The sequence below is a fragment of the Telmatherina bonti genome (genome assembly GCF_933228915.1).
Source record: "Telmatherina bonti genome assembly, chromosome: 8".
Classification (NCBI taxonomy): domain Eukaryota; kingdom Metazoa; phylum Chordata; class Actinopteri; order Atheriniformes; family Telmatherinidae; genus Telmatherina; species Telmatherina bonti.
The window spans coordinates 32,637,590-32,652,426 of record NC_136626.1 but is presented as its reverse complement, the minus strand read 5'-3'; the positions used below and the strand labels follow the sequence as shown (position 1 = coordinate 32,652,426).

Genomic DNA, 14,837 nt, shown 5'->3' with positions numbered 1-14,837 from the left:
TCCGTAGAACCCAAAGCCTCATTTTCTGTTGTCAAACAAATCCTTCCTTTTCTCTTGTTACAGTTTAATGTTGAGTAAAGGGTGCATAAGTACTTAACTTGATTTAAATCGGGCAAGGAAAGAGGTTTTCCCATTATTATTGTCATCCATGAGTGCTTTAGATGGTGTCCAAGCAGTGGTGTAGGATGGAGTATTGGTCCATTTATGCCAATCTCATCCTGTCACTACATAAAACTTTCCACAAAGAGTCCTGATTTTTTTCATGGCCATCATGTTAAAACTTGTGAATCTTATTCAGTGATGGTTGCATTGCAGCCTTCTTAGCTTTGGTGGTATTTGAATTATGCAAGTAGGAAGCAGCTCTGGAATATTCCTGTAATGGATGATAATGGATTACTGGCATCAGTCTTGCTGTGCACATTTTTTTCTTAGATCTGTGTAGGTTTCCTGAACTTTTCAATTTCGGTTTTGTGTTTGTTTAATGGTCTTTTGTAGTAAAATTTATAATGGTCACATCTACATTATATTTATTTTTTGCATATGGCCGGGTGGCATTTTTCTTTATTCCAAAATAATCTGGTTTCCACAAAGAGTAATGGAGTTAGCACCTTTCATGAGAACTTGTAAACATTTAAGGCCATATCCTCCTTCAAACTGTCAGTGATTACTAAAGTATGCACAGAAAAAGAGTCAGCAATACTAAGAGTTGCAACTCAGTTTAAATTACAACACATAAAAATAAATTTAAAAAAGTCAGAAATACTGAGGTATGTACATTTGTATCTTATAAAATACAAGGAATTCTAATGAATTACAACATAATTAGGTTTCTAATTGGCAAAACGGGACATGTGTTAAGCGTTGACAGGATGAGTAACAGGTAAAATTCATTTGAAGAACAATAACTTTATTAGGCTTCATATTCTCTTCCATTTTGGTCATTGTACACATTGCTAATAAATGTTTTTTAATCAAAGAGTGAAAACTTAGGGTTACATCTCTTTCTTTGAAGGTTAACTCCGGTTTTGGGGTTTGAGAATAACTAAGCTGTCATCCTCACCATCTGCAGCACAATATGGTCAACTATGTAATCACACATTACATGACAATTTGCCTTTACTGCTGCCAACAGAGAGAATCACTGATGTAAGGAGATGCTCAAATTGGTTTTTAATAACAAACACTGTGGTTGTAGAACAAGTCATCAATAAAAGCTCATTTTTAAGATAAATGTTCAGATGCAACTCAATAACCAAATCAGACACTGTACCGAGACGCTTCAGGGCTGCATGTGGACCAAAGACTGTAAATGTGGACTGATAACGATAAGGCCAAGTTCACAAGAACATTTCTTTCTTAAATTAGGACGAAAAAAAAAACAAAAAAACGTAACATTTTAAACCGAATAGATTAATGAAAATAAACATTCAGAAGAATATAGAAAATAAATTTCATTTCTAAATGAACGTGAGTTAAGAAAAAACCCCAAATACTAACTGAATACCCATTCACCTGTGTTAACGGCAATGTAAAAAAGAAATTAAAAACATAAAAATAGCCAAGTTTTTCTAATCGAAAGTCCCGCACAAAAGTTTCAGAATAGTTTTTCTAGTGTTCAAGACAGCACAAGCATTCATTTACATTTATATGAACATGCTGCACAACTTTTAGAAAATAAAAAAGGAAAAAAAAAAAGCAAACCCATCACTGAAACATGAAATCTGAGTGGGACCATCGGTGGGTCTGCATCCAAGAAATCACCTCCAGAAGGGCAAATACAAACATTACACATTTTTCACTTTATTCTCATTTTTTTTAAATCTAGCATTCAGAATTAATATTGTATGTGACCGTATGGAAGCAACTGGGGAAATTTTTCTTTTAGATCAGCATGAATTAAGAAGTGAACAGTCCATTAGAACTATGCAGAGCTCTCACAGTATTTTCTGTCGAATGAAACGTCACAAAAAGCCTTACAGTCAGGAACCAGTTCAGCAGACGGCACGTTTTTCACTTGTCTTTCATTTCACTCAGGTGGTAAATATTTCTGATGTTACATAGTCGTGCATGTGTTTTTTCCTCAACTTCTCTCTTTATTCTGAGTAATAAAAAGATTTGATAATAACGTTGTGGTTGAATTATGTGTCAGCAAAAAGCTGTGCTGGTCAAGATCGCACATGCCAACCTGCATCCTGACAAACCCGTGAGCCGACCAGAGACCTGAATCATAGTCTCAGCTTGATTATTAATACAAATCCTACTTTTCCGTGACAACAAACCCTTTAATATGATGTAAACACAGTACAAATTCAGGGTTCTTCCTTAGTTTTCCCCATAATATCCAGTTTTTCTTTTAAACAAATCAAAGTTAAGTCAGACAGTTGCACTTTAGACACAGATTCAGCAACGAAGACTGGTTGACGGTGGGCAGGCTGAGAAGTTAAAGTGTGGGAGGTTTCAGCCCGTACTTCCTGGCCACTTCTGTTTGGGCGTACGCTGCATCGCATAACGAGTACAAATGGGCCATCTCCATCTCCGACTTGGCTAGGTTGATTGCTTTATTAAACATGTCTATTGCCTTGTCCAGGTTGCCCCTGAAAAACAAAGCAGGTAACATTCTGGTTAAATGAATAACTTAAAAAAAAAAAGGAACAAATATCAGCTCTGGTTTCACTGTTGACCTCACCTTTGAACTTCAATGGTTCCCATAGTTTCATAGGCAAAGTCACATTTGTTGTCTATTTCAATGGCCTTACTGATGAGCTCCAGACCCAAGTCCAGGTCCTGTTTCCACTGCAGCTGCAACAACCTGGACACATTGAACAATCACCAACAGAGCTAGTCTGGTAAATCAGAGCCACAATTATTTTCAAGATGCTGCAAAAATAAAAGGAAAATGTGCCAACCCCTTGTGAACATATGTAGTAGCGTTATCTGGTTCCAGTTCAATACACTTGTCATACATCTCATCAGCTTTTCCAAACTGCTGCTGGTCAGTCAAAGCCTGACAAGAACACAAAACAATCATTTGTTAAAACACATTACTGTTCATGCTTAGTCTTCTTGCTGAACATGGGTTAAAATTAAAGGCAGAGTAGGAGATCCTGGAAAAGCGCTTAGAAACAGCTGCATTTTGACAATTCACAGTTCAAAAGTCTAAACCCATTCCTTCAGACTTCCCCCTAAAGCCATGCCTTCGCAGCACAGAAACGTGTTTATTCTTAAGGGTTCATAAGAACCGTATTTGTACCGTATTTTGATACCATTCATTACCAAAGATGGGGTCCTGACTAGGGCTGCTCGATTATGGCAAAAATTCTAATCACGATTATTTTGACTGAAATTGAGATCTCGATTATTTAACACGATTATCAGTTATCTTTAACTATATGAATATAGTTAACATTAAACCACGGCTTTTAAACATTGTCTTTAGGATTCCACAGATTTTAGAAAACAAACAACATGAAGCTTTGTCTTGACAAAGTAAAAAATTCTCATGTAAACTGAATAGATAATTGTAAGTAAAGGTTAAACAATGTTGCGCGTCGCGGTGTTCTCGACTCGGCATCAGGCATTATAACATGTAATGCATGGTTTCAAGTTGTTTAATCCGCTTATGCCAAGGTCCCACACAGGAAACATTTTGTAACAAATTTGTATTTCTTTTGTACAACATTTGCTAAATATACTAAAGTATAGGAACTATTTCATGTTGGCCTGGATGTAGTTTTTATGCCAAACAACCGCTGTCAGGCTGCAGCACGTTTCTCTCATTCACCTGTTAAAAGTCAGCTGATCTGAACCAGCTGATTAATGCGTTGCTATGGTAACGCCCCGTGAGGAGGGATATTATAGTGATTTAACTCGCTAAACTACGTGTGCGTTTATATGAAAATAATGCAGCCAGTTGTCACTGACAATGGTATAAACTATGTTTAGGTGAACTTCAACAACCTACTGCAGTTATTCTACATTGACCTGCAGCCGGAGCCGACTGAGACTGGCCGCCTGGGAGTGCTTTAGGACGGGAGAGGCTCCCGCTGCTCCTTCCTTACAGTAACTGCAGAACAATATGTGTCTTCAAGTCAGTCGCCAAAACACCAGAAAAGTCTCTAATAACTCCAGTAAAAGCCGCTAGATTTAGCGAGAAAGTCGCCAAGTTGGCAACAGTGTCTGAATGAAAGCAAAGCGGCTGTGGGAGGAGTTTACAGCACAGCGCTGCAACGCCAGAGACGCTCGATTAGCAGCTGAAGACAGCAGGAGAGGAAACTGCAAAGAAAAGAAAATAATTGCACCCTTTTATTTTTACGATCGTTGAAAACCTATGTTACTTATTTAACTGTCTTTTTTCCTTTTTTCCCCCTACTTTTTTATGTTTGGTTTTACTTTTCATAAACTGTTTTATGAACTTCTGTTTTTAGCTATCCTTTCATACTTATCACCAATTTAATCGTGTTTAGGTTTATTTTATCTTGGTTTTTACTGCTTTAAACCAGTTTTCCCTCATGAGGAGCGGGTATGCCACAAGATTTGCCTGATTTGTCTGCGGGGTTGTTGTCATGGAGATCCCCTTTGTCTGGGTGACTGGAGGGGGCCATGCACTGCAGCCTTATGGATGCAGCATGGACCCCGGCCTACAAAGATCTGAGCCTTTCCTGTGTTGCCAAGTGCTCAGGGGTGGGCTTGCTCTTCACAGAAGTGTCAACCCAGATTATATAATATCTTTACAGTCAGTTAAGAGACAGAGGTGGGTATGAAAATGATTATATTATAAAAATCTGACTGGATTTAAAAAAAAAAAAAAAAAAGCTTCTGGCAGAAATGTCTAACAGGGCATGAACAAAACATTGCAGGAGAGAAAGCATCGTGATGGCCTGGAACAGCAGGGCGCCATGCAGAAGACATTACAAAGTGAGAAACACTGGTCTCACTTTAGTTCCCAGAAATGTTACAATCATCATGTTAAGCTTTCCTAATTTAATAGAAGCTGCAGCAGATGTTCATTAGCATCACAATTTTCTTTATCAACGTTTTAAAATATTAATCATTAAAAAAAAAACCAAAAAAAAACAACCTTCAAGTTGTTGATTTCATACCTGGGCATAAAGAGCATATCCCTCTGCACATTTTGGAAACCTTCTGATTACATCTTCAAAGCCGTTCATGGCCGTCTGCACCTGTGCTGGGTTGTTTCCAGTATAAGCTTGTCTGTACTGGAGGCCATGATGGAGAGAAAAAAGAATAAATCTGCAGTTATTAAAATATACCAAAAACAGTTTTTTCTGTAAACTTTGGCAGATAAAATCAATTAGAAATTAAAGCTAGCTCGTTGTCAAGGAAACATGTATCTTAAGGTCATGACTTACGAGCGCGAAGCACTTCTGTGCCTGTGCCAGAGCAGAGTCGGGTCTGAGCAGGATGCACTCATCAAAGTCTCCCACCGCCTCGTCAACCTGATCCAGCAGGATCTTCAGCTGCGAGCGAATACGAAGGTCTTGTCAAAACATGTCCAGCATCACATTGTTGTCTTACATCACAGGTGCGACATCATAAACACCAAGTTGGTGGCTGTTACTCAACACCAAAATGAGATAAACTGGGAGCCTGTGATTAGTTGTAGCGAGATGGCGCCAGTTGTCCCTGATAAATCTCAGTCTTAGATCTGAGGTTGCCCTTTTCCAGCTTCAGTGAGCTGTTCAGGCTCTTGTTAAAAAGCTGAATCTGGATCCTACGGTTCAGTCAAACTTCACGATGGTCTCAAAGCTGCCTTTTCTGTCCAAGTTGCTGGACCAAGTTCAACTTCTCTTACAGATCTTTTAAACCTACATGCTGCTCCGAGATCAGTGAGATCTGCTGACCGGTCATATCCCGGCTGAAATTAAGACGGGAAAGAGCCGTTTCTGTTTGTTGCCCCCAAACTGTGGAACAGACTCCCCTTTTTAATTAAGACCTCACCTCTGTGGACATTTTAAAACTTTGTTTAAAGACTCATTTTTACCATCAAGACTGAGCTTTGGCATTTTTTAACCAATTATTTGGTTTATGTTTGTTTTTTTTATAATCTTTTATATTTCTCTTTTATCTGTTGATTGTTTGGTCCCCCTTTTTATTTTATATTTCTATTTTGTCATTCTTAGCTGTTTGGTCAGCAGGTATTGTTTTCAAAAGTGCTTATAAATAAAGCTGACTACACTATGACTTCTGTGACGTGGAAAACAGAATTTGACAATAAAACTGGAATAAATTGTAAAATGTGGAATTTCCTCATGTGTGGACATGATCTGTTATTTACGTTTTCTGCTGTTCCTCAAATAAATTAACAAAAAAATCTGGAACATGAAAACAAAATGTAAACAAATTTCATATGACCCTATAAAAACACTCATACCTGACCCCTGTGGTGATACACGTCAGGGTTGCGTGTGTCGATCTCTGCAGCCATGTTGAAATCCTGCGTGGAGAGCACTGGCTGCTGTTGCTGCATGTACATGCTGCCTCGCTTGATCAGAGCGTTGGCTCGTAACTGTGAGGGTTAGGAGAGAGAGAGGCTGTCACATGGCTGCATTTCTGATAATGTTCACAAAATTACATTAATCTAGAAGTTAAAATCCACTTTATATTCCTTTAGATTACATGAATCCCAATTAAAAGCAATGAGTTTACAGTGGTGATATTTCCCCAATCACAGGGAACACACTACCTTTACGTTGGCATCCTGCATGTTGATCACTCGGTCCAGATCTGGTTGAGCTGCGGTAGCGTTACCGATCAGCAGGTAGAAAGTGGCTCGCAGCAGCAGAGCCTCTGCTACGTATCTGCCTCCTGACTCGATCTCTTTGGTGCATTCGCTGATGATTTTGTCATAATTCTCCTCCTCCATGTACTGCTTCGCCTTCAGGTAGCCAGAGCTAAAGAAAATCAGAAACAGAAAAAAAAGGTTTAATTCATCTGCAGGTGTTTCCAAACTTTTTTTTTTCCCCTCAATGAAATGCACTAATGTAAACATTTCATTTAAAAAATGTGGGATTCTGTATAAATATAAACATAATGCAATGACTTGCACATCTCATAAACCAGTTTCTCAGGAAAAAACCTGCATCTTGCATGATAAATGGATGTTTTTGTGTTTACAGAACTGACAAGTTGCACATCTGAAATGTAAGCAAGTGTATTTTATTTAGTTCTTTTTACAATCACAGCGATGCACGCAGAAAGAATAAAAATAAATATGATCAAGTTGCATGAAATCCAATTAAAAATTTTAACAAGTAGTTACAAATGTAAAAAAATCAATAAGATTCTCAATAAAAACCTTTGTTTAACTCCACACAGGCAACAAATCGTAGCTGCAGTGATGCAACAGATTTGGTTTTTACTTATTCACAGCAATAGCTACCAAACTGAGCCTGTGAACGAAGATATGCAGCAACAGTGTGTTTTTCAGGTTAAAACCAAGATTCTGGATGGTGAACAAAATTAAGCAAGCTGGACTGAATTCAGCATATAGTTCAGGAGGAGCTATAACCTGGTCTCAGTCTTGTTGACGTTTAAAACCAGACAATGACGAGAAAGCCACTAATCACTAATCTGGGTTAAACAGAGGACTAGGGAGAACAGACAATCCAACTGCTGAGGCTTAGAGCCATCAGCAGACTGCAATCAGCACAGAAACAACCAGCAGCACTCAGAGCGTGCAGACCTCTGCCAAGCCTTTGTAAGTTTTTATTGACCATGATTGTGGGCACTATACTTGAGATAGTGACAAAATAAACCTTATCTACCCAATGGGGAAAAATCCTTGGAAAAAAAAAAAAAACTTGGATCCAGGCAGCAATCTGGACTTCCCCCAAACCATAAATACTTGTTCCATTTCTGAGATTTCCTGAAAATTTCATCACAATTTAGCCGTAACATTTTGAGTTATGTTTCCAACACACAGACAGATGAAGAAATTCCCTCCACCTTGGCAGAGGTGATAAAAAATGTCATCAAAAGGGTGAATGATGTCAATGGTGGAGAGCATGCTGAAAGAAAATACTGAACCCTGAGGAACCTCACAGGTCAGAGAGGCGGCGTAAGAGAGGAACTTGTTGTACAGAAGACACAAAGGCCCATCAGATAAAGAGATAAAACAGCCTAAAACAGGACCAGACACGCCAGCTGAAACTTTAAGCCTATTAAGTAAAATCAATATATTAAAGGCTGCACTGAGATCAAGTAAAGTGCTTATAGAAAAAATCCGTGCAGAAGTCATCTTTATATAGAAATAATCTTCAAAAACTCAAAATACTGACCAGCCATACACTTAGTTTGCAGCATCTGACCTTCATTGTCTGGTGTAGTAAATGACTGTTAAGTCATACTACTGTCATCACTCAACTCTGCTCTAGTTTGTAACATTACAGCCATTAACATTACATTTTTCAATGCTGCAGGTACCCTTATGGTCGAAATGGTACAAATTTGTACTTTATGTCACTTTGAACCCTTTTTCGTACTCTGAAGGTGTGTTTCTGGTCTCTTAAAGACCAGTATTGTACTTTTGAGAGAACATTTCTTTAAAATGTACCTAGGTACAGAAATGCCCTTATCTTGTACCTCTATTTTTGAGAGTGCACAGGAGAAAAGTCCAGCTGCAGAACTGACCTGCCTGCAGTCCAGACCTTTCACCAACACAAAGCATTTAGTGCATCATAAAAAGGAAATATAGCAAAGAACCAGGACTGTTGAGCAGCTAACAGCACAGATAACAGACCAGGGGCCTCATTTACGAAGCTGTTGCACGCACAAAACCCGGCGTACGCCAATTATAGTCAACTTTTGGGATTTATCAAAACACGACTTGGCGGTAAAACGTCCCTACTTCCACGCCAACTCTGACCCTGGCGTACGCACAACATCTGGAGAAACGTGAAACGACGACACCAAAGGCAGAAAACAAAACCAAAGAAATGGTGGGAAATTTGAGACATTTGTTCAAAATCAAATAGAAACTTTTACGCAGAATGTTGTACATTAACAGCGTTTGCAACAAATAATAAGAAAAGAAAATGCACATTTGATTTGTTCCTCCACCACGTAAGACGTCAACCACTAAAATCTGTTCTGAAACGAAGCAGTTCTACGTGTTATAAAAACCATTTCACACAGTTATTAAGTCATACAGAAGCTGCCATAATAATAAAAGTCTAAATGAATAATTGCATTAAAATGACGTGGTCGCCCATCATCAGGCTGATCATGACAACCTGTAGATGTACAGAACATGAAGTGATGGTTGGATATAAAATGAACCCAAATGCGTAAAGGCGCACAGCGGCTTATCTGTCCCTGCGGAGGAGTTGGAGATTCTGGAGTCGAGCCGGCACCTTCCAAAGGGAAGTGACTGAGAGGTTGGGGCTGATCACTCCTCTTCCCAACCCAGAGTGCAGAGTAACAGAACTATGTTCTCCACAACCAGACACGCCGTGGTGTAGCGGCCATCGGCCAGGTGGAGGCAGGCGGAGGTGCACAGGAAGAAACCTGTTGTACAGCTGCAGATGTGTTCAGATAGTGGAGGCGCTACATAACATGGTACTAAATGGCGTCAACGCTTCACCTGCGTTCACCTGAACAATCATCCAATCTGAATGATTGTGTTGTCAATCATCCTCTCACGTTGGAACCAAACTGCTGCTTTACGTCTAGAAGTGATGCAACACATCAGAGGTGGAGAATTCTGATTTATTCACAAGTTTATCTTTTAGTGTCATTTCTGTCAGGGTGGTGTTTATTCCTCCCCATCTCCTGCACCTCCTCCTCTGTGAGGACACACCTGCTGGGGGGCACAAGGTGGAACCACTGGCCTCCCCCTCTCCCACTAAGGTGCAGCGCTGCAACAAACAGCAACACCAGGATTTTAACAATAAATAAACTGCAGTCAGAAACGCCTCATTTGTGTGCGTTTATTTTATAAAGTAAAGCAAAGGAGCATTTGGCGTATTTAGTTCCAGCGTATCTCTGGACTCGTATTTTCCCCGCCAGCTCCTAATATGTGGTCGTAAGGAGCAGCCCCCACACCACCCCTTCCCCCCCTGGTGACCCCCCTGGTTTTTACTTTCTGGATAAGTCCGGCGGTCTAATGAGACACATTGACAGCATCCGTCACCTGCTGACGCTCCTCTGCCTTTCTGGCAGTGCTGATGTCCACCCCGTCTCCACCAGATAAAATATTTTGACATTTCACAACCTTTTCAATTAGAATTTCTACCTTATATTGCAGAAATTTCCTCTTTTTTGCTTTTTCCCCCGCTGAACCGTCATGAAAATGAGATCGATTAATATTTATCAGGAGTGTTCACCTGACCTTTTATAGCCGACATGTGGGCGTGACAAAATGTTCCCTCACATGCGCATAATTTAGTCTTGATTCTGATTTATAAAGCGAAACAGGTGTGAGACGTGCGTGCACACTGCTTTATGAATCAGGAAGTTCCGTACGTACACCACCTGTTGTCATCGTTGCTTCGCACAGTTTTATAAATGACGCCCCTGGTCTTCCTTACACCCACAGATTTAAGATATTTGAAAATTGCTGCAGTTTTAATACTTTATGTAACTCTTTTAGAACTGAGGTTGTTCATGTGAACAATTTTACCGATGAAAATAAACTTTATAAGACCAATTTGTGCTTTTTGGTTTGGTTCCTTTAGAGTTTTGTGAATATAAAACACAAGATTCAGGGGTTATTCGGACCCACATAAAATTGTGCTCTTGTAATGCCTGATACATTTGCTGTCTAAGATTTTCCTTACATACTTGTCTACATGGACATGAAACACAGGTGCAGCACGCTTAGCATGTCCCCAAGAAAGAACGAGCACCTGTCGGCCGCCAGTCTGATCAGACTGGACTTCTTACAACAGCAGCTTCAAAGACAGGGGGACGGAAAATAAAGCAAACAGAGGAAAAGCAACACAAGGAGCAGCAGGAATGTAAAGTATGGCAGATGCAACGAAAGAGGTGAAGATGTTCATCTTTTTCTAACAGGCCTACAAAATGAAAACATGAAACTACGACTGTAATAAAAACTTCTGATTTCTTCCTTTTCTAAACAACCATAGAAATTGCTGAACAAATCCTGCGAAGAAGAAAACAAGCAACAGTTTTCCTTGTCACCACTCTTCCTGAGGTAGCATTCTCAACTCAACCCACCAGTCCGAGTTAAATCCTTCTGGAGCACGTATAAAAGCAATAAACAGGGTTTCTACAGCTTTTTCCTCCTACACCAGCTTCTCTAACTCGCAAGTTTCATGAAGAAAGTTTGTATGTAGAAAATATTCTGACCTCTCCGTTACTTCAGCCGCTTCTCCCTCCTTGTCCTTGTCTTCATCTTTTTTCTCACCCTTCTGCAGGGGCTGGGAGATGATGTCGTCGGTGAATGAGCTGAAGTATGACTTGATGAACTGAGGAGAAGGCATCATTGGCTCACGATTCTGCAAGGGACAGTTTGGGGAGAGGAAAAACATTAATAAACACTTTTTACAGGGAAAGAAAACAAAGTAGTTTAAAGAATTACCTTGTATTTCTCTTTGGCCTTCTCTTTTCCAAGCTGTTTCAACACTTTGTCTGCAAGCAGCATGCTCTGTTGGTTCTGAAAGGCCTCGAGAATACACACCGCTGTGACATCTGGAGAGCGCAGGAAGAGTAAAATTAACCCTCAGAGTCACATATTTTATTATAAGCTTTAAAAAGAGCATTTTATTTTCAGGAACGATAAAGTCTTACCCTCTAGGCATTCCTTCTTATTGTCAAGTTTCTCAAGTGCTTTGGCCCTCCTGAACAGGGCCTTGATGTAACGTGGATTCAGTTCCACAGCCTGAGAGCAGTCCTGTACGACTTCCGTCCATCTCGACTGAAATCACAGTTAAGCCCAGTTACACTTTAATGAACGTTTGCTGTAACACTGCTGGCAGTTTCTTCATCCTTCAGCAGACACAAAGTCACACATGAAGGAGAGTAATGTTGATGATTTGCCTGCAGCCTGCGTACACGATAACCCAACATCAGTAACCACTGATACATGACCTTTCCTCTGGCTTGTAAATGAAAGAATAGAGGAGCATTTTAAACACAGAGGAACCTTTTCAGATAACAGTGTAGCGACCAATCGCTTTGCTCATGCATCAGGTCAGCGAACACTGATGGGGAAAATATGTTAATAAGAAGCGTTTGAGTAATTTATCAGGCGACTTTTTTTTTTTTTTTTTTTTTTACAATGGTGTACATATAGAGAAGATGCCAACCTGCTGTTCATAGGCTGCTGCTCTGTTCTGGTAAAATGTTGACAAGTCAGCCTTCTGTTCGGTGGGGCAGAGAGCAATGGCCTCTGTGTAGCACTGGATGGCATTGTCATACTTTCCGGCCTTGAAGTACTTGTTGCCCTTGTTCTTCGCTGCTTGGGCCCGATCCAAAGGGCTCTAGATGAGACAGAGAGAAGACGAGGATTATTGATTTAACACTTTGTGTGACTCAGAACTGGAACTGAACTGGACCAAGAGCTAACACTCAACAATAGTTTTGAAGCAAAGCGTTCAGTCGCATAGAGAGATGCGCACGTTAATTTCACCGATACCTATAGTGAGTAGGATTGTGTGTCATTTAATTTGGCATATTGACACAGTGATGAGATCAGGAACATAGGAAGATATATGATCCCAGGTAAACATGGGTAAGTCATGCTCAAACATTTTTCTTCTTGAACAAAAAGAAAAGCTTTCTCTGAATTAATATCTTAATATTTTAATATTTCAGATAAATGTATCTAAAATAGCATATTTCTTAGATAAGCTCATTTTTAAAAAAAATTATTTTTATTAACTTGAAATCCCTGCGATGGACTGGCGAGCTGTCCAGGGTGTACCCTGCCTTTCGCCCAAAGACTGCTGGGATAGGCTCCAGCTTCCCCACGACCCTTCATCGCAGTTAGGATAATGAATGAATGAATGAATGAATGAATGAATGAATGGACAGCCTGCAAGCTGAAGGCTTGTAACTTTCTCCCTCACTGGTTACAGTAAGCTGGGACAGACGGCTGTCCCATGAGCCTCCACCTTTCAACAGCATTCTCAATACTGCTCCCCCAATGCTACTGCTTTTGCAGCAATGTTAGAGAAAGAAAACTCACCCCTACAAAAAGGGACGATGTGTTAAAGCCATGTTCTAATCTGAGGTGCAGAAGCTTCTTCACATCTTCAATGTATTGAAATAATTATGCATTAGGCAGCTCAAGTACACGGTAGTTTTATAGAACTGGTACAAATCTACAGCAACCAAAACATCTATTACTTACTATACATGTATATTGCTTACAAGAGAATTAGGTATGTCACATTAAGTCAAACCAAGATTAAATGTTTTTCCCTCCACAACATTAAAGTGAAACCTTCAAATAAAAACACTGTATAAATAAGGACTGCTTCCTGTATCTACAAGGTTGTAACTCATGTTAACGATAAACACAGATTACTCATTTGTGCAGCAGGCTGGTTTGAGTCTGTTATTACTAGCAACATCAGAAAGAAACCACACACTCCGTGACAGGTGTGACCAAACACATGCACCCTCAGGCCCAGTTCCTGATCAGTCAAACATGTGCCTCCTAGGTGGCACATGTTTGAATATCTTATTAATTCGCACTAATATCAAAATGCAACTTTAATAAAGACAAAGGTCTGGGTTAGACTGAAAACACAACTACTAAAAAAAAACATGCAGTTGTAAAATGATATACACTTAAAAATACATTTTTGAACATTTATATAATTATCAACAACTGGTTAATAAAGACTAATTTAGCTCTTAGCCCATTATTGACATATACATACATACATACATATATATACATAAGCTATTATGAATTAGCTTTCATATGTTTTTTTTCCCTTCTTTAAAGCGTCTTGAGATGGCATTTCCATGATTTGACGCTCTATAAATAAAGTTGAATTGAAAAAATTGAATTGACAGCGAAGTGAAAGTATAGATTTAATCAATTAATTTATCTTTAAACAGACTGATTTAGATTACAATTAACAACTAGTAAATAAAGAATTTAGCTCTAAGCCCATTATTGAAAGCGAGGTTAAACTATAAATTTAATCAATGATTTTATCCTATAACAGACTGATTTAGATGACAGACACCTCCGCCCATCTTTACGCTGCTGCTGCGTTAGCCAGTTAGCAAGCTCCTGTAACACGTTACAAAACTCTTCACCTACATTAAAAATCACACAAGCGCTAATCATAGTATAACTTTCTACAGTATGCAGCTATTTTACATGTGCTTAATGTAAGACAACAATAATATTAGTTAAAATGGTAATGATAACACAAGCTAAAGTGCTAATCCAGAGTAAAGCACCGGCGGCGGTCGGCCTAGCCGCGACAGCGTCCTTGAACTGACTAATACGGCAATGACATGTGCAGAAAGCCCTTTAAACCAACAGTATGAATGGAAAACATTAGAAGAAAGCAGCATATACTCTAAAACCACGGAAACTCTACAGACTGTGGCTGTAGTACCATGTTCTCCTGCTCGGTTCGAGCTGCACCGTCCTGGCCCTGAACGGGACTGGCGCTGCCTTCTGGTGTTTTCCGCTCCCCGGTTCCTTTCCTCTGCTTCGTCCGGCTCCGGTTCCAGAGGTAAACCGCTCCCACTCCCAGTACGATGGGGGTCCCGACTAGCAGTGCCAGCTGCCAGCGGGGTAGCCCAGTCCCGGACTGGGGCTCGACTGGCTTAGAAGCAGCCATGATCTACAACTGGACCTAGCAATGGTTCTCCAGCCAGTACGACCA

General features: G+C 39.9%; 1 protein-coding gene across 1 annotated transcript; it reads right to left on the bottom strand.

Annotated features, from left to right (window-relative positions):
* Positions 1–664: 664 nt before the first annotated feature.
* Positions 665–14,837, bottom strand: tomm70a (translocase of outer mitochondrial membrane 70 homolog A). Its single transcript, XM_079245528.1, has 12 exons — positions 14,565–14,837; positions 12,288–12,461; positions 11,770–11,896; positions 11,561–11,670; positions 11,329–11,477; positions 6,704–6,911; positions 6,392–6,526; positions 5,370–5,477; positions 5,100–5,216; positions 2,907–3,004; positions 2,687–2,809; positions 665–2,594 (listed from the first exon to the last, which is right to left on the bottom strand). The coding sequence occupies exons 1-12, from the start codon at positions 14,790–14,792 to the stop codon at positions 2,441–2,443; spliced, it is 1,731 nt and encodes a 576-aa protein (XP_079101654.1). The 5' UTR covers positions 14,793–14,837; the 3' UTR covers positions 665–2,440.